At 45.5% G+C, this 18333-nt stretch overlaps 1 protein-coding gene and 1 long non-coding RNA gene across 4 annotated transcripts; one reads left to right on the plus strand and one right to left on the minus strand.

Annotated features, from left to right (window-relative positions):
* Nucleotides 1-201: 201 nt before the first annotated feature.
* LOC144941627 (uncharacterized) lies at nt 202-12263 on the plus strand. Its single transcript, XM_078867946.1, has 5 exons — nt 202-3815; nt 7079-7136; nt 7377-7448; nt 7739-7805; nt 8672-12263. The coding sequence occupies exons 1-5, from the start codon at nt 2241-2243 to the stop codon at nt 9486-9488; spliced, it is 2589 nt and encodes an 862-aa protein (XP_078724072.1). The 5' UTR covers nt 202-2240; the 3' UTR covers nt 9489-12263.
* A 753-nt stretch (nt 12264-13016) lies between these two features.
* LOC144941845 (uncharacterized) lies at nt 13017-17871 on the minus strand. Of its 3 annotated transcripts, none has more exons than XR_013639276.1 (3): nt 17673-17871; nt 17078-17190; nt 13017-15122 (listed from the first exon to the last, which is right to left on the minus strand). It is a non-coding gene; the product is annotated as an uncharacterized LOC144941845 (long non-coding RNA). The 3 variants fall into 3 exon arrangements; XR_013639274.1 differs by having other exon boundaries at nt 14137-15122; nt 17078-17230; nt 17673-17869; XR_013639275.1 differs by lacking the exon at nt 17673-17871 and having other exon boundaries at nt 14136-15122; nt 17078-17666.
* Between the last annotated feature and the right edge of the window lie 462 nt (nt 17872-18333).

Raw genomic sequence — 18333 nt, forward strand, 5'->3', positions numbered from 1 at the left:
TTCTTGTGTCCCCTGACCCCGGGAGTTATTATTTCTACTTTTATGGCCTGTCGAAGCCCGACTCGCTGTTGCTGGGCTGGTGGGTCGCTGGGTCGTTCCTGGCTTTTTGCTTACGTTTGCAGTTCGCCGTGCTCTTAATTTCCTTCCCTCTTCAACCTTATATCGACTATTCGCTCCTGTCTGGGTGCGATTCAATTTTGACTTAGGAAGGTTCTGATTGTCATATGCTTCGGGTCGAGTTGTATAAAAAGTATTAAAGTATGGAAATAACATTTCATATTGACTTAATGATGGTGATGGTTCAGTAGGCGTAACTTGTGGCCTGGTTTAATTGGAGTGGGTGTGAATATCAATAACTTTAGCCTACCCTGTTGTTAAATTCCGACTTTAACGTTACTTTAATAGCAATACAGAATAATTGAGCTTTTTGTCTTAACTAGGCGAACGCGAACTTCTGGTGACCCCCGCAGCCTTGTTGTTGCTGAGTCTGCATCCTTGAGAGATATACAACACTCTTATTCGTCTCACTGTGGCCACCCAACCTTCTGCTCTGGGAGTGTTATTCTTAATTTCAGGTCAAAGGCCCCCTCACGTTCAGACGTGCAGGGTTGTTTAAATCAGCTCCCTCCCCTGTGCACACAGCCTTGAGCTGACCCACTTATTTAATAATTTAATTCCTTGGCCTTTTTGGGTATCTTTGCTCCCTCCAGTTCATTACTTAACAACCCCTGGTGTTTTGCAGTTTGCTGCGCTTTGGTGTGTTTTCATTCATTATATATCAATTTTGGAAGAAGGGATAGTATACAACACCCGACCCAGCCAAGGTGCGGGTCTAGACTCTGGCTTCCTCGGAACTCGCCCTTACAAGGACGTAGAGCCTGGAGTCCCAGAGTCCCACCACTGGCCCGCACAGCGTCCCGGCCCTTACAAGGACAAGCGGGACGAGGGGGTCCAGGGTCCTAAGCTGGCTGGTCTTGGAGCTTGAGCTGCGACTGGCCCCGATCGGCCAGTGAGCGGCCCTTTTATGCCTCTCGCCCATCGAGGGGTGGGGTTGTGTGTACCCCCAGATAGCCCACAGAGCACACACAGCCCCCCGTTGGTTGCGCCAAGGGGCTTAGCTGTCTGGGTTGCCTGGAATCCTAGGGCCTGGTGCCGAGGGCTTAGCTGTCTAGGATCCTAGAGCCCCCGCAGCCACTCCCTTCTTGGGCTGGCACAGTGGCCCCTCCCCTGGGGGTCCGAGCTACCTGCTGGTAAGTGTGGCTCATCTATGGCACTACATATTTATGGCTACCATGTGTTTGTATCAAATTGTTGGAAGACAAAAGTGGCCGGGGGAGGCTTTGATTCCATGGAATACATATGATCTGGTCTTGTGTGTGTTGGACCTATTTCTTGTATTTCTTATGAGTTACCCCCGGTCTAATACTCGTGGTTATTATTTGGTTCATGTTTAACCAAGATTCGTAATGCCCCTCGTTGTTACCATTATTCCGAGGGTTTTGCCAAGCTTTGTTATAAGTCTGTGTCACCAGGGATCGGTGTTTTATTTAGAGTTATATTTTGATATCCCGAGGCTGGAGATATAACCAAGCCCTCACTTTCTTGACTGCCAGAATTCACATTCCTTGCTTCTCTTGGTGAAGTTTCATGGATAGAAAGATACAATACAAAATGATATATGAGTTGAATAAGGGTGAAATAAAATAAGTAATAATAAAGCCACAAATATAGACTGCAGTCTATAACGTCGATTTGTTCTTTTTGCTGAGTTTCAAACTTTTACCGTTAAAGAAAATGCGAGTTCATCTTCTTGGTTCTTTCGGTAAAGTCACGTAGAAGGGAAGTAATAAAATAATAAAAATAAAACATAATAAAATAATTCTCACGACGTTTCGGCCACAACGCAAGCAGCCGTCTTCAGGTGAAAACCAGATGCTGTCGCCTCGACAGACCTCTAATTTGCGATTGAACATGAATTTATGCATTTCTGCATAACACAAATAGTATTATTTTCAACACCTTTTGCTATGTCAACTGAATTTAGCTTTCATAAATATGCCTTTTGTAGCCAAACAGCTGAAATTTGTGACCATTTGCCCTCTCATTGTGTGCCATAACAGCCCTTGTGATGAATTTGGGAAACTTTTTCACTATATCATGAATATATAAATAAGTATAGACTTGTAAGTCATGTGTGACTGTGTATATGCATTCCTCTGTGCCTCGATACTGACGTGTAGATGGTGTGGATATTTTTTTTTTCTGTCTGTAGCTGTCGCTTCCTCTGCAGAATTGGTCTGATGGAGCAAAGGCACTCGGCGCAGCTCGGTGCGACAAGGCAACAATGCGACCAGTGTGCATACAGCACGGATCGTCCTGGACATTTGAAACAGCACCAGAGAACTCACATGCGAGAGAAACCCTTCAAGTGCAGTGTGTGTGGGAAGGCGTTTGCACTTTCATCTACTCTTGTAGAACACCAGAGAACCCACACGGGAGATAAACCCTTCAAGTGCAGAGTGTGTGGGAAGGCGTTTGCACAGTCATCTACTCTTGTAGCACACCAGAGAACACACACGGGAGAGAAACCCTTCAAGTGCAGTGTGTGTGGGATGGCGTTTGCACAGTCATGTGCTCTTGTAATACACCAGAGAACACACACGGGAGATAAACCTTTTAAGTGCAGTGTGTGTGGGAAGGCATTTGCACAGTCATCTGCTCTTGTAATACACCAGAGAACACACACGGGAGAGAAACCCTTCAAGTGCAGTGTGTGTGGGAAGGCGTTTGCACATTCATCTACTCTTGTAGAACACCAGAGAACACACACGGGAGAGAAACCCTTCAAGTGCAGTGTGTGTGGGAAGGCGTTTGCACTTTCATCTACTCTTGTAATACACCAGAGAACACACACGGGAGAGAAAGCCTTCAAGTGCAGTGTGTGTGGGAAGGCGTTTGCACAGTCATCTCCTCTTGTAAAACACCAGAGAACACACACGGGGGAGAAACCCTTCAAGTGCAGTGTGTGTGGGAAGGCATTTGCACAGTCATCTCCTCTTGTAGCACACCAGAGAACACACACGGGAGAGAAACCCTTCAAGTGCAGTGTGTGTGGGAAGGCGTTTGCACATTCATCTACTCTTGTAACACACCAGAGAACACACACGGGAGAGAAACCCTTCAAGTGCAGTGTGTGTGAGGAGGCGTTTGCACAGTTATATGCTCTTGTAATACACCAGAGAACCCACACGGGAGAGAAACCCTTTAAGTGCAGTGTGTGTGGGAAGGCGTTTGCACAGTCATCTGCTCTTGTAGAACACCAGAGAACACACACGGGAGAGAAACCCTTCAAGTGCAGTGTGTGTGGGAAGGCCTTTGCAAAGTCATCTACTCTTGTAGAACACCAGAGAACACACACGGGAGAGAAACCCTTCAAGTGCCGTATGTGTGGGAAGGCGTTTGCACAGTCATCTACTCTTGTAACACATCAGAGAACACACACGTGTGGGAAGGCGTTTACACTTTCACCAAATCTTCAAAGACATCAGAGAACACATAAGCATCAGAAGATCCACAAGGTGTGGCATCTGAAATCGGCTTGTGAAAGTCAAAGTGCTGCAATGTGCCCATCCCTCATCAAACAAGAACCGGAAGAAAATCCCAGCTTGGACACTTTTAAATGTATCGAGGTGAAATATGAAGAGGTGATGGTGAAGAGCGAAGAAGTGAAGATAAAATGTGAAGATGAAGATTCAACTCCAAAATCGGACTTTCGCATTGATGGAGGCAACGTGAAGCAGGAGGAGAATTCTGACTGAGCAGAGCGAGGCAACTTCCAGCAGTTTGTGGAAGTGGAGGTGTGGGTGGACTTCCTCCGAGACAATACAAAGTCAAATGGAGACCCGGTAGATGTGTAAGAGTGGCCAGTCTTTGTGAACCTGTAGGCTGCGTATATCTCTAACCAGGAGCGAGAGTCAATAAGCTCCCAAGCATTTGCTATGTTATCATAATTGCATTTATATGGTGTTTGCTTAATCGCCTGGGCAATTCGGAGTTTTGTATCGTATCTCGTCTCAAACACTCGAAAAGCATCCCCAAGTAGCAGCTGCCCCTGTGTGGCACAAGGTGTTGGCTCTGCACTGGCCTGCATGAGGACAAGAGCCTGTCGGTAGGGGGCGATGGTTGATGTGGCATCTTAGTTGTGGAGTTTGTAGGTAATGTTTAGAATTTGATCAATTTTGACCCCAACGTCAACATGCAATGGCCTACTCGTTTTGAATGGCGCAATAGTATGTTGTACATACACTGTTAAGCAGACAGTATTTTTTTTATATCTTAATACGATGTAACCTGATGCAGCATATTTCAGTGCTGTAATTTAACTTAGTTAAAATGATTGTCAATAATTTAGAATGAATACTTGTAAGATTGTGTGCGTACATGTAACATTTTGTCTATGAGGGTCAAACATTGAATAAGTGATGTTAGGACAAAGTGTGTTTTGGAAGTAACCTGTACAGATAACTCGGGTGAGACTCATTGTTCTTGTGATACAGGTCAAAGGGTATTTTTGTGTTTTCAGGAAGCATCTCCCTCTAGAGCAACTCATTGTCTTTTAAATAGGGAGCACACTCGGATCATTCATCAGTTACAAGGCATACCACTCAAAAGTTACACGTGTAGAGGAGTAAAATGGGGACGTGACGTCAGGTGTGCCGTTCAGTGCGATGACGTCACGTCTCCTAGGGTATTTAAGGGATACCCCGTGATGTAAGCGGGGTCACTATAGGAACGGGGATAGTAAACAGGGTGAAGAGGGAACCAGGGATAGTGAGAGGGATCGAATAGGGAGTCTGGGGAGAAGCCGGTGGTAGCCGTAGAGGTGCTTCTCTCTCCGGTCGGTGGAGTCGGTAGACTCCACGATCCGACACGAGAGAGAGAGACCGGAGCTAGCCGGCAGGGACCCGGACTCAGAGTTGGACCCCTAGCCCCTGGGAGTTGTGTACCCTGTGTAGGATTGATAAGTGTTAATAAACCCTGGCGGAAGCCCCTAACTTACCTCCGTCTCCGAGTACGTCCGTCGGAACTTCTCTACACACGTATAGGAGGTACATTCTCTACAACACGAATTATAATTTTGTATTACGTGTTGACGTAGATTTTGTCGACCTAGGACTAGGAATACTCCTTGTTGATTAACGTCTGGATGTTTGTAACCATCGGTTGAAGCAAGCCCGGCTGCTGTTGAGACGCTATGTACCTGTAATAAAGGTCGTGGAACCGACTTCTGGAATCCGGTCTTTATTTGTCTTTCGTTCACAACACTCCTATCTTACTCCTTCATGCTGCTGACAGACAGCATGAGAGAGAGACACGCGCGGCCACGTGGCAGCCTGGACCCCGCTCCAGCGTGGCCTCACCCTCCGTTCGTTCCAGATCTGACCACGTGTTGTCCATCTCCACCCCTTTTAATACCCGGGTCACGTGGTACCTTTCCACCAATCCTGCACCAATCCTGGTTAACCTCTATGGAATCTTCTAGACTCCATCGTACGTTCCCAGGACCGCGCCCCTGACTCGTCCCCCTATTGGCTGTGGCTAAAGCCAGCAGATCCAATCCTCTACTTACAGATGTCACCTTCCTATTACGTGAGGGCCACGCCCCTAGACTCCCCCCCCCCATTGGCTATGGGCCAGGACCGGTAGAGCCAATCGTAACGAGGTGTGATCCATCAGCAACCCGGATATATCCTCACATTACACACCAATAAGGGTCCACAGGTGGCTTGCACTGAATCAATGATGCTCTCCCAGAAGGCTGTGCTAGTTATAGTGTGTTAAACATTCCTTTGTGTCGTGGAGAGATCGATAAATGAAAGCCGTATTGTCTGCTGATCTTATTCATATCTGTGTACATCGATATCCCACATTGCTTACACGTACACACCACACACAATGAAATAAATAGAAACTAGAACGACTTCCAGGGATAGGCAAAGATTTGAGGAATCTCTTTCAATGGAGCGAGTTCAGTGTGTTCGATTCAACATCTCTCTGTCCGTCTGTGTCTCTGTTTGCATCTGTGTTTCTCTCTGCCTGTCTCTATGTCTGTCGTCTCTGTCTCTGTGTTCCTCTTGTCTGTCTGTCCGCCTGTCTTGTCTGTCTGTCTGCCTATCAGCGTCTGTCCAACGGTAGTCAACGACTGTCAGTAGCAGCAGGCGCCCGTTCAACTCCCACGACTACACGCCACTCAAACTTGCTCCCAACACAAAGACAAAGATCCCCCGTATAGCCTGGACAGACTGTAGGGGCAAGTGCTGTTAGCGAGCACCTATTAAGGGTGGGACGGCACACGAGGGGATGTGTGGCCAGCATCACGCCCGGCCGCCTTTGTCTCCCTAGTGGCGATGTTGACACACCGCACCGGGTACTCGTTTGAGGCTGAGTCGACGTAGGGGAGGCTCAGGACCGGTTCAGAAAATCGTCACTGGCGGTGTTGGCCACGAGCGGGAATGGAACTCGGCTGGACGGGTGCGGAGCGCAGCGCTCACCACGACCCTGCCGCTCCCCTTCTGCCCTGCTGTCGTGGAGTGACTCATGTAGCCAGCTATGGCTGCAGGGTTTGGTGGTACAGTACATGTTTATGTCGTTTATTGGGAAAATTCGGTCACAGTTCTTATGATCCCCGTTACATTGCTTTTATGGCTTTATTTTGGTGATCTCGAAAAGTTTTTTGGTTTGCCATGTTTGTTTGTTATAGTATGGAGTTAAACTTATGGCCTGAATCTAAGTTGTCTTGTGGTTGTTGTTGTTTGACTTGCATCCCACTGGGATTTTTGCACACAGCATTGGTGTACGGAGCATTTTCTGGAATATTTTGCTATTTTTTCCTGGATTTTCTGTTTGCACAGTCACATAGTCACTTTAAGATGTTTTCTTGTTCATGTTTTTTGTTTGTTGCGGTTGCACCCGATTCAAGAGCCAAATAGCTCACAGGGCTAAACCAAATAAATGAAAACTGAAGAAAAAAACTGTCAACAAACTTGAACTCTGACCCTGCTCTGACGTCACCTTTCAGCGTGACCTCATCGGCATCAAACGCCAGGGGGAGGTGGTAGTGACGACATGTCACCAAGGTATTCGCTCCACCCCCTATATCTGTTCAGTGCCAATCCTTATTTGGGCAAAGCTACGCCTGGTGGCTGGCGGCTCATTAACATGATGTATTCGTGAAAACCGTCGCGAGTTTTTGCGACGGGTTCCGCACCCACGCCCCATCCCTCCACGTATGGGCTGGGCTCATTAACATAATTTATTTAAGTTACAGAGCCGTTCGTTGTGGGAGGGGAGTGTTATCGTACCCAGCAAGTGACGTCATGTCACCTGCTGCCACGTGATGTCACGAGGTAACAGGAAGTTGCCGCTCCGCGCTTGCACTGAAATCCGAGGTGAGAAATTACCATCGCGTTTGTGGTGGTTGTTGTGTACCGAGGTAGAGCCTCGCTCTCTCTCTCTCGTAGGGATGTCAATTGAGTAGCAGCGAACATGGAAGCGATGTCCAGGTTGGAACTTTAGAACGCGGGGCCTAGCCACGCGGGGCCTTGCCTCCTGCCCTCGCCTGATCGCGTTTGCTTCAATTGTCTCGCTTAAGTTTAATTTGTCTTCACACGGCTCACTACTTTGTAACTTTGTTTTACTTTTAATATTCTCACAGTTTTTATTTAATTTTTTATACCAGGCCAAGCCCGCTTGAGCTGCTATACCGCGCTTGTTTTCAGAAGCGACCTTCCCACAACAACAACAAGGTGAGGCTTGTCCACAGCGTGACGGTGTTCACTCTCTGCATGTGGAGTGGGGACAACCGGGGGACACAGAGGGAAATCAACGCGACCACGGGGAGAGAGAGAGGCACGCAAACTCCAAATATACAGCCGGCGTCAGGGTTGGGATCGAACCCACGACTTCCTGTATGTCAGGAGAGGTAGTTAACATCTCACCACGGAGTGAGAGAGAGACACGCAGCCTCGGCGATGTTGATTGATCATCAATGAATTACTTGGTGGAGTGAGGAAGCATTAATACTGAGCGGATGAAGGTGGCCAGGCATGGGTCTGGACACACCATCACCTGTGAACCATGCCAGTGTGTGACAGTGTAAAGTTTGTGTTTGCAGTAAAATCTATTAACTCTATGGAACACGGAGGTTATATAAAAGCTGTAGATTATTTTAGTTTTCCTCTGGAACTCTGTGTAAGAATGGAAACAGTCAAGAAGTTAACACAGCACACACATGCAGCTGAAGTCAGATCTGTTCATCCCAGCATTCAAGGACATCGTGAGCCTGGCTGGCTTCACACCTCTAAGTTGCGATTGAACATTAATTTATGCATTTCTGCATAACACAAAGAGTTATTTTCAACACCTTTTGCTATGTCAACTGAATTTACTGAAAATTTGTGACCATTTGCCCTCATTGTGTGTCATAACAGCCCGTGTGATGAGTTTGGGAAACTTTTTCACTATATCATGAATATATGAATAGGTTTAAACGTGTAAGTCACTGTGACTGTGTATATAGGCATTCCTCTGTGCCTCGATACTGACGTGTAGATGGTGTGGATATTTTTTTTTCTGTCTGCAGCTGACGCTTCCTCTGTCGCTTCCTCTGCAGAATTGGTCTGATGGAGCAAAGGCACTCGGCGCAGCTCGGTGCGACAAGGCAACAATGCGACCAGTGTTCATACAGCACGGATCGTCCTGGACATTTGACACAGCACCAGAGAACTCACACAGGAGAGAAACCCTTCAAGTGCAGTGTGTGTGGGAAGGCGTTTGCAAAGTCATCTCTTGTAGAACACCAGAGAACACACACGGGAGAGAAACCCTTCAAGTGCAGAATGTGTGGGAAGGCATTTGCACAGTCATCTACCCTTGTAGCACACCAGAGAACACACACGGGAGAGAAACCCTTCAGGTGCAGTGTGTGTGGGAAGGCGTTTTCACAGTCCTCTAGTCTTGTAACACACCAGATAACACACACGGGAGAGAAACCCTTCAAGTGCAGTGTGTGTGGGAAGGCGTTTGCACGGTCACAGGCTCTTGTAAAACACCAGAGAACACACACGGCAGAGAAACCCTTCAGGTGCACTCCGTGCGGGAAGGCGTTTGCACTTTCATCAAATCTTCATGTACACCAGAGAACAAACAGGCATCAGAAGATGCACAAGGAGTGGAGTCTGAAATCAGCTTGTGAAAGTCAAAGTGCTGCAATGAGCCCATCCCTCATTAAACAAGAACCGGAAGAAAATCCCAGCTTGGACACTTTTAAAGGTATCGAGGTGAAATATGACGCGGTGAAGGTGAAATATGAAGAGGTGATGGTGAAGAGCGAAGAAGTGAAGGTAAAATGTGAAGATGAAGATTCAATTCTAAAATCGGACCTTCACATCGATGGAGGCAACGTGATGCAGGAGGATAATTCTGACTGAGTCAGAGCGTGGCAACTCCCAGCAGTTTGTGGAAGTGGAGGCGTGGGTGGACTTCCTCCGAGACAATACAAAGTCAAATGGAGACCCGGTAGATGTGTAAGCTTGAGACGATGTCGCTCCAATAGATGCACTTTTGTCACAGGCCTTTAATGACAAGAATGTGAAGTTGAATACTCAATTCCTAGTTGCAACCTGCAGGGTAAGAGCGGCCAGTCTTTGTGGACCTGTGGGTTGCGTAGATCTCTAACCGGGAACGAGAGCCAATAAGTTCCCAAGCATTCACTATGTTATAATTGCATTTATATTGGCTTGCTTAATCGCCTCTGGCAATTCGGGTATTTGTATCGTATCTTGTCTCAAACACTCGAGCATCCCCAAGTAGCAGCTACCCCTGTGTTGCACAAGGTGGTGGCCCTGCACCTGTGACCCAAAAAAGATCTCCAAAATCCTGAATAAACACAAGATCCAGGTCCGATTCAACACAGTACATAACATTCGTGATCTGGTCCCGTCTGTAAACGATGTGGTTCCAGACATACAGTACCCGGGCGTCTACAAACTAAGTTGCCTCCGTGGTAGCAGTTACATTGGAGAAACCAAACGACATGTCTCTGACCGAATCCGTGAACATAAACAGACCTGAAATACGGTAGGACGAACACCTCAGCCTTGGCAGATCACTTATAATTCAGTGGGTTCACATAACATTCACTTCTCCAAGACGGAGGTTCTCTGCAAGCCATCCGGCTACTATGAGAGATGCGTTCACGAGGCAATCCACATTCAAACACAGAGACAATTTCAACCGAGAAGATGGATTCTGGCTCGGCAATCATTGGAAGGACGTGATGAACAATTTCGGGTCTTGATTGATTTTATTTTACGGTGACTTTCAGACTGCAGTCCATTCGCTGGCATTGCCTCTTGGTACCTTTTACGTGACGGTCAATGGTATGGTTTATAGCAGATTGTATAATAATAAATAGTATAACAGTGTAATGTTTAATATAATTCATGAGGTAATATATAGTATCGTAATTGCATAGTGAGTATACAGCAGTGTGGTATACAGTAGGGTTGGTAGAATAATACATAGTGTAATATTACAAGTTTAATATTATAGTCTATGCCAGGCGAGGTAGTTAACATCTTGGCACCACGGCGCCCCCCTATCCTGGTTATCCCAGGATCATGCACGTGTTGATATAGCTGTTGTCCTGGGAAATCTTTAATTCTCCCTGGGACATGAAATGTTCTGTAATGTGGTGGTTGTGTAATGATACACCACTCAACATTGCATTTACGTGTAGTTCGCCCCTTTTCCAGCATTATGAGAGGATGTCTACCAAGGATCGACAGAATCGGCTGGGATGCTTGTGCTAGCTTCACTATTGCATTGTAGAGTAGTGGGAGATATCACTGCAGCTTGGGGAGGATTTCATCCAGCTGTTGATTGATAATGGCTGATTATGGTAATTTACTATGGTTGGTTTATTTATCCTGAAGTTTTATGTAACGTTTTGATAAATTTGGCTCGTTTTTTAATAGCATAAATTCCTCATTAAAAACGTACCAAGAGATGTCTGCACAGTTGCTCTCTTCTTCTCTTCATAAATCAACTTGTCACAGGCAATAACATCGTGAACAGCTGATGACACCATAGTAAACCGTTCAGTGGTTGGGTTATAAGACTCAAAATAAGCCAGTGCCTTCTCAATCGTGCTGAAACCTTCCGTCAGCTGCTCGGTGTTGAACCATTTTGGTTGCTCAGCCTCCTGTTCCTCCTCAGTGACCTCATCAGCCACCCTTCATGACTCCAGCTCCATCGAATCCTCAATCAACTCTTGAGTGTGGCATTCCAACAATTCCTGGAAATATTCTTTCTCCAGATCCAAGTGCAGTTCCCTGCTCATATTCACCAGGTTAAATAATAATATAATGCGACGTTTCGATTGCAACACAAGCAACCATTTGTACCTGATGATGGTTGCTTGTGTTGCAATAGAAACGTCGTATTCTATTATTTTATTTATTTCTACGTGACTTTACTGCAAGAACCAAAGAGTAATCGTATAACGATAAATATTTACTATTGAGGACATTCCCTGGAAATTGTGACAGGTGTGCAAATATGCATAAAAATATTCTTGTAAATGAAAGTTCTAAAACGGGAAAAACATTTTTTTTACAAGTCACTGCTCATGTCCACCCCCAGCTTTGTGCTCGGCCTGTTGACGGGAAAACTCGCGATTGTGCCTTAAACACACACAATGCGCCATAGTTGAGGTTAAATTGTGCCTGTTGTGGTTATGTTGGTTGTGATTCTATTGTGTTTTTGTGGGTCGAATTTAGTTGCGGTTAGTGTGGTGATTATGGTTATGTCTTTCGTAAACAATATCGTTATAATGTTGCTATGATTGTGGTTACGATTTTGTTGTCCTTCCCCCACAATCTCCAATTAGCGCGGTTGGCTACGTACGGTGCGAAAGAAGTTACATACGACGTGGCTATATTGTGGTTACGGTTGTCATAATGTGGTTATGGTTACGTTGTATTTGTCAATGTAGCTATGGTTATAGTTATGGTTGCAAGACGTAAACTCTGCTCGTAACAAACTTAATTTGGAGCTCTGCTCGTATTCACAGCGTTATTAAACTTTGACTTTCAAATGCATTTTATATAATAGTTGGTCACTGCAGCTTAAACAATGCTGGAATAAAATGTCTTTTTATAGCAAGGACATCCACTCGGAATGAAGAGGCGGAAGACAACATTTACTGGGATGTGGTTTTTCAGGGTTCTAAAACTTGAATCCAGTATTCAGACACGGGCATGGGAAGAGGGGGCAAGGAGTCTATATACTATGTACCATTTTTACTGTATAGTTCTTTCTCAGAAGCGACCTGGTCACAAATGATAGTTCAAGGAAGTGACTTATCACGTGAAAATGTATGGCAGCCAAATACTCTAAACGTGTGATGTTGATTCACAATGTGTAGGGTAAAACCGGAAACCCCGGAGAAAAATCCACGCGACCACGGCGAGAGGGACGCAAAGCTCCAAATTTACAACAGGCGTCAGGGTCGAACCCACGACCTGCTGCATGCCAGGCGAGGCAGACAATAACATCACGCCAGCGCGGCATGCAGCCTCCTGTGCAACTGACGGGATGACAAAGCCACATCCAAGGCTCGTCTGCCTTGGAGGCTCAGCCATTCCACTTGGCAGCCCTCTGTAAACATCCACTGGCAATTGGACATGGGCACCTCCTTGGCTACTTGCCTCTTCAGCTGCCTGAATGCAAAGTTTCCCCCCCAAAACAAATTACAACCGTGCAACTTAGGAAAACCATGAATTTCCTTCGATGTGTATATATTCTACAATATATCATAGTATTGCCATGTCGCAGTAACCTTAGTAGCTATGGGATGCAAGAAGAATATGCGTTATTTGATGCCTCCAGTATTGATGCAAATCCTCAGGAATTCATACTCTTTGGTTCTTTCGGTAAAGTCACGTAGGTAGAAAAATAAAACAAAATAATATATCACGACGTTTCGATCGCTTGTATTGAGATCGAAACGTGATATATTATTTTTCTAGCTACGTGACTTTACCGAAAGAATCAAAGAGTACAGTCACGAAAGCTTCATGCAACCTCGCATATGCGCTTAGTAGAGGTGTTGCATTGATTTGTACTGATTTATTATAAGCAGTAAGCCATTAAACATAATTTTTTTAAAATATCATTGCTTAACAGTTTTGTGAACCAACTTCTCTGTTTGCATGTTTTTCAATGTGTATGTAAATAAGTTCTGCTTTTATGGATTAATTTTAAGACTAGTTGAAAACCGACGGGTCAATGCAAAAACAAGTAGCAGAACTTTATCTTTTTTTTGTCGGTCAAAGTGCTTTAGAGTGTAAAGTACAGTACCTATTTGGAAATGATGTTACTGTGGTGTAATGTTTGGTACACTGCACTTCCATTTGAGAGGTCGTCAGTTCAATTCGATCGGCTGGCACAGTAGTTGAAACAATGGGGAAATATTATTCCCCATCGCCTCTGTTCACCCAGCAGTATGAGTACAGCACAGTTGATTGGCAGGTCGTATTTGGTGCTAGATGTTTGGCAGCGTAGAAGAGTAGGCCAAATTTCCTTCAGGGCTCTTGTGGACACCCGCCAGCAGTGGCGTGAGGAAGCATTTGCAAGGGTTGTACCTTACACTAGACATTTACGTTGAAAAGGTTAATTGCATAATTACATTTCATTGATCATATCAATAAATTAACATTGAAGTTGTACCACCAAATGTGCTTTCAACATGAAATATATTTTCAGATCCCATGAATATGAAAAGTTGATTGGCTTGAATCAACAATGGTGGTGGTCCAAGTGACTAAGTGTTCGTGAGTTCAAATCCTGGTTGGGATTTGACTCATCCCTCCGGAGAAGATAACATTGCCACATTGTGAGGAAGTGAACGGTGGTTATCTTATGGATAGACTAGCCCCCACCATAGGAAAGTGACATTCCCACCACTGGTAACAGGGCTGTGAACTGGAAATAAGCATAGCCTCAATGCTTGAGCAACAAATTGCTCTCACTTTGACACGTAGAAATGAGACTTCAACAGAAATTTGGTCACAGTTCTGTGAACAGCTGACGGCGTACAAGATTCATGCTGCTTATTTAGTCTATGTGTGAACATATTGGGAATGCATATTTAGCTTTTTTTTCATGAAGTTAATTTATCGTTATTCATCTCATGTCTATCATGCCAACTGATGATCATTTGTGGGTTGCGCTATGAATCCGGTGAATCGAGTTCGATTCCCGCTCATGACCAACACCAGTGACGATTATCTGAACTGGTCCTGGGCCTCCCGTGACGTTGACTCCATCTCAAATAAGTATTGGAAAAGAGAACATTAGCAAATGTCAGTGAAATTACTGTATTATTACCATTCATAGATATGTTTCTAAAAATATTCATTATACATTTTGTATATAAGAACATACAGTATTACAACCAACAATGTGTTGCAGGCATATATCTCCCATTATCTTACTGTAATGTCAGATACAAAATAGAGCATTCAATAACATCGCAAACTCAATGAATCTTGTGGTAAAAAAGTCCAGAAGAGAGCATGGCGGGTAAGTTTTCTCGATATAATTAGGCAAAAAGGATGCACTGGGTGGGAGGTGTGCAGCGTGGGGGAAGGCTGGTTTCCAAGACAGGCATTGGAATGGTCTCCTTGAGTATAGCGACCAAGGGGAAGGCTGAAGACCATATGACAGGAGACTGAGGGCAGATCTTGGAGGTCGCATGTCTATTGTGCAGCAGTTGGAGGATCTGGAGGAGGGTAGAACATATGGTGGCATAATGGCTTTGGCCATAATGACATCTTAATCTTGCCCCAAGGGGTGTATAAGAATGAGGACTTTACAGTCCTGTGCTGTCTCGTGTCATGGATGAATGGCAGAGCAGGCTGTTACTCCTTGGAAGGTCTGATGGGATCTCTGGCCACGTTGCGATTGGTATAGGCGGCTGCCTGAATGGCCTCCATCATCTTGGCATCTTGTTGCTTTTTTTCTTCTCTGCTTTGCAGGCCTGGATTGCACTGGATTTTCTGTTTGTAAATGCACATCCAGCACACACCAGCATGAATTAGATCATGGTAATACTTATAATGCAGTACAATCATAATTGGATTCATATAGTTTCTGAATGCAACTGGATCTCAAGTCATAATAATTTTAACTAGTAACTCGTGCAGTATTCACTCTCTCATAGAGAACGACTAAAGAGTCGTAAAGAACCACAGACAAGGAGGAAGGCAGCTGGGTGATGAGTTGGCGCCAACAATTGCCCAAACTTTGCGGTCTTTTATATATTAAGGTGTTATTGACCCAAGAATGAGTGTTTGTATGTTGGAGGGAACCTGAGAGCACAGAGAAAACCAACACGTGCGAGGGGGAAACACTCTATCCCATACAGGCGGCATAGGTGGAGTCCACATTTTTGCTGTACTGTCTTCTGGCAAGCCAGGATATGACACCTCGACACCCACTGGAAGGGAGTTTCACAACATTTGTGAGATCCACCAACCCTCACCTCCATAGTGCTGGATTACACCTCCGTCCAGCCACATGAGTAAATTAATTATTAATTGAACTTTGCAAGTAGTTTTTACATCTATGTTCAACCTAATTGGTATACTATAATACGTGACTTCACATATTTGTTAACTCATTGGGCCATACACTTTAGTATGATTTGACCGATGTAAACTTTAATGCAGGACAATGCAGGATAGTGCGTTGCGGGTGTGCATAACACAGTGTTATTTGTAGCTTGGAAGTTTCGGAGAACATTAATGCATAGCCTTTGTTCACTGTCAGATGAAGGTCTCCGCACATCTTGTGAGTCACGGGAGTTGTTTGACCATATTTCACCAAGCTGGTTTGCACCGTTGGTGAACGGTGGCCCAGGGATAGTTCAGATATCACCACTGATATTTGCCACACTTATCTACAAGTCTTAACATCTGGCTTTTCTGTAGGTCACAACGAACAGGACTGGGTCAAATTCTAGGATGCTAATTATTGTAGAGGAAATAGGAATTTTAAGGAGTGATATAACCTGCTACCTCTTTGGATGCTTGTATTAAACATTAAGTGGGATTTCCTTAATTTGCTGTTGAAAGCAGTTTAAGGTAGAAGAAATACATTCAGATATGGCAAGGTGTCAAATCAATGAGCCTGCACCGCCGAGATCTTGAGATCCTGGGTTGGAAATTGGTTTCAGTTGGTTTTCATTAAACATGCTTCTCAGGTGTAATGTATTGATGGTCTTAAACCAAGAAATACAATTACTGTACAAAACAACTCCTAATACTTTTGATGCTGCAATTAATTTGCCCAAAATGGTTTCCGATAGCAACACACATTGGCCAATACGAATGATAGATATCTCGAGTTACTACTTCCCGTAACATACATATTCATGAGCTATTCAAGCTATTGATACGATTCTTTTATCAGTTTTACAGCCTGATACTTGACAAATTGTGACATTTTGATTTTCGAATGTCTATAGCGACTGTTAAGGACTTGGCACAATAAATATCCACAATTCAGACATTGCATAAGCACGTTAATGTGTTAATTCTCGAACGCACGTCACTTTGCGTATCGTAGCATGAATTAAATCGCAGCATGCCTAATCGTAAGCCACACCACAAACACACACGCTAGTGGATGTATGGCTGTAACAAAGTTTAAAGCTGGCTTGGAGCGGTGGTACAGCGGTTAGCGCATTTCCCTCAGAACCTGGCTGAGTTTGATTCCCGAACACGGCTATCATCAGCGGCGAACGATGTATAAAGTCCTTGATATATATAACCTGTCAACCCCCCCAACAACAAACCCTCGCCAACCCTGTGGCATGCGCGGTGAAGTGTGGGCAAGCAAGGCACATTCATGAGTGACGGCGGAGAGGCCTTCCTGCAATGGTGGCCTGGCAGGAGGGCCGAAAGGTAAAACTCATGAAGAAGAAGAAGACGAGGCGGAGTGGCGGCGGCACCTTCTCGATGTCCCGGCTACGCTCCGGGGAAGGGCCGAGCAGCATCCACGAGGCCCATGCGCCCACGGCCACCAGGCCCATGCCCATGAGACCTCGGCTCCTGTAGGACATCACTGCCCCCAGAGAACGTTCTTCACTTGGCCTCGTCCTTGACTGACCACCAGCAGCAGCAGCACAGGACACAGTTGAACCCAACACCAGCAGCAGCACAGGACACAGTTGAACCCAACACCAGCAGCAGCAGCACAGGACACAGTTGAACCCAACACCAGCAGCAGCACAGGACACAGTTGAACCCAACACCAGCAGCAGCACAGGACACAGTTGAACCCAACACCAGCAGCAGCAGCAGCACAGGACACAGTTGAACCCAACACCAGCAGCAGCAGCAGCAGCACAGGACACAGTTGAACCCAACACCAGCAGCAGCAGCAGCACAGGACACAGTTGAACCCAACACCAGCAGCAGCAGCACAGGACACAGTTGAACCCAACACCAGCAGCAGCAGCAGCACAGGACACAGTTGAACCCAACACCAGCAGCAGCAGCACAGGACACAGTTGAACCCAACACCAGCAGAACCCAGTCACGAACCCTCCAACAGCCGCCACACGCGCCGTGTGCTCCTGGCCGCCAGTCGGTGGCCTCGGACGCAAGACAACCCGAACCGGCGGGGCTGCTTCACTCAGCAAGTATTCGCTATTAATCGTGGATTATCTGTTGTGGACGATGACCTTCGTGATGATGGACTGTATATTGTGTAAGCACACACGACAGAACAGAGCCTTAACTGTACAAGCTTCAGATCAAGATTGTACAGTTGCTTCTGTGGCGCCATCCAGTGGCTTGAGTGTGCGGGAGATGTGTTCCTGTTGTCGCGCCATCCGATTTTAGGTGCAAAATAAATACGATCAGCAAACAAGACGCCTTCACATTCTGTCGGCCTCTTCACAAAACCGATAAGGGTATGTTCTACACATTTAATCTGTCACACAGCTATCTGGGAGTGCATAACTTCAATAGAATTGGGACCTCCTTTGCCAGTACCAAAATATGAGATTAGGTTTTCTCCTTTTATCTGGAAACAAAACAGGTGTTAAGATGTTAAAACACCACACTGAAACCTTTTACATATTTTGGTACTGGCAACGGAGGTCCCATGATGGATCTGCTCACCCCGAGCTCTCATTACTCTGATAGTGGCGTTGTCTTTGAGCTGTTCGCCTTTTGGCGTCCTCTGGTCTAACAGCGTTTG

Source organism: Lampetra fluviatilis, chromosome 25 (genome assembly GCF_964198595.1).
Source record: "Lampetra fluviatilis chromosome 25, kcLamFluv1.1, whole genome shotgun sequence".
Taxonomy (NCBI): Eukaryota; Metazoa; Chordata; class Hyperoartia; order Petromyzontiformes; family Petromyzontidae; genus Lampetra; species Lampetra fluviatilis.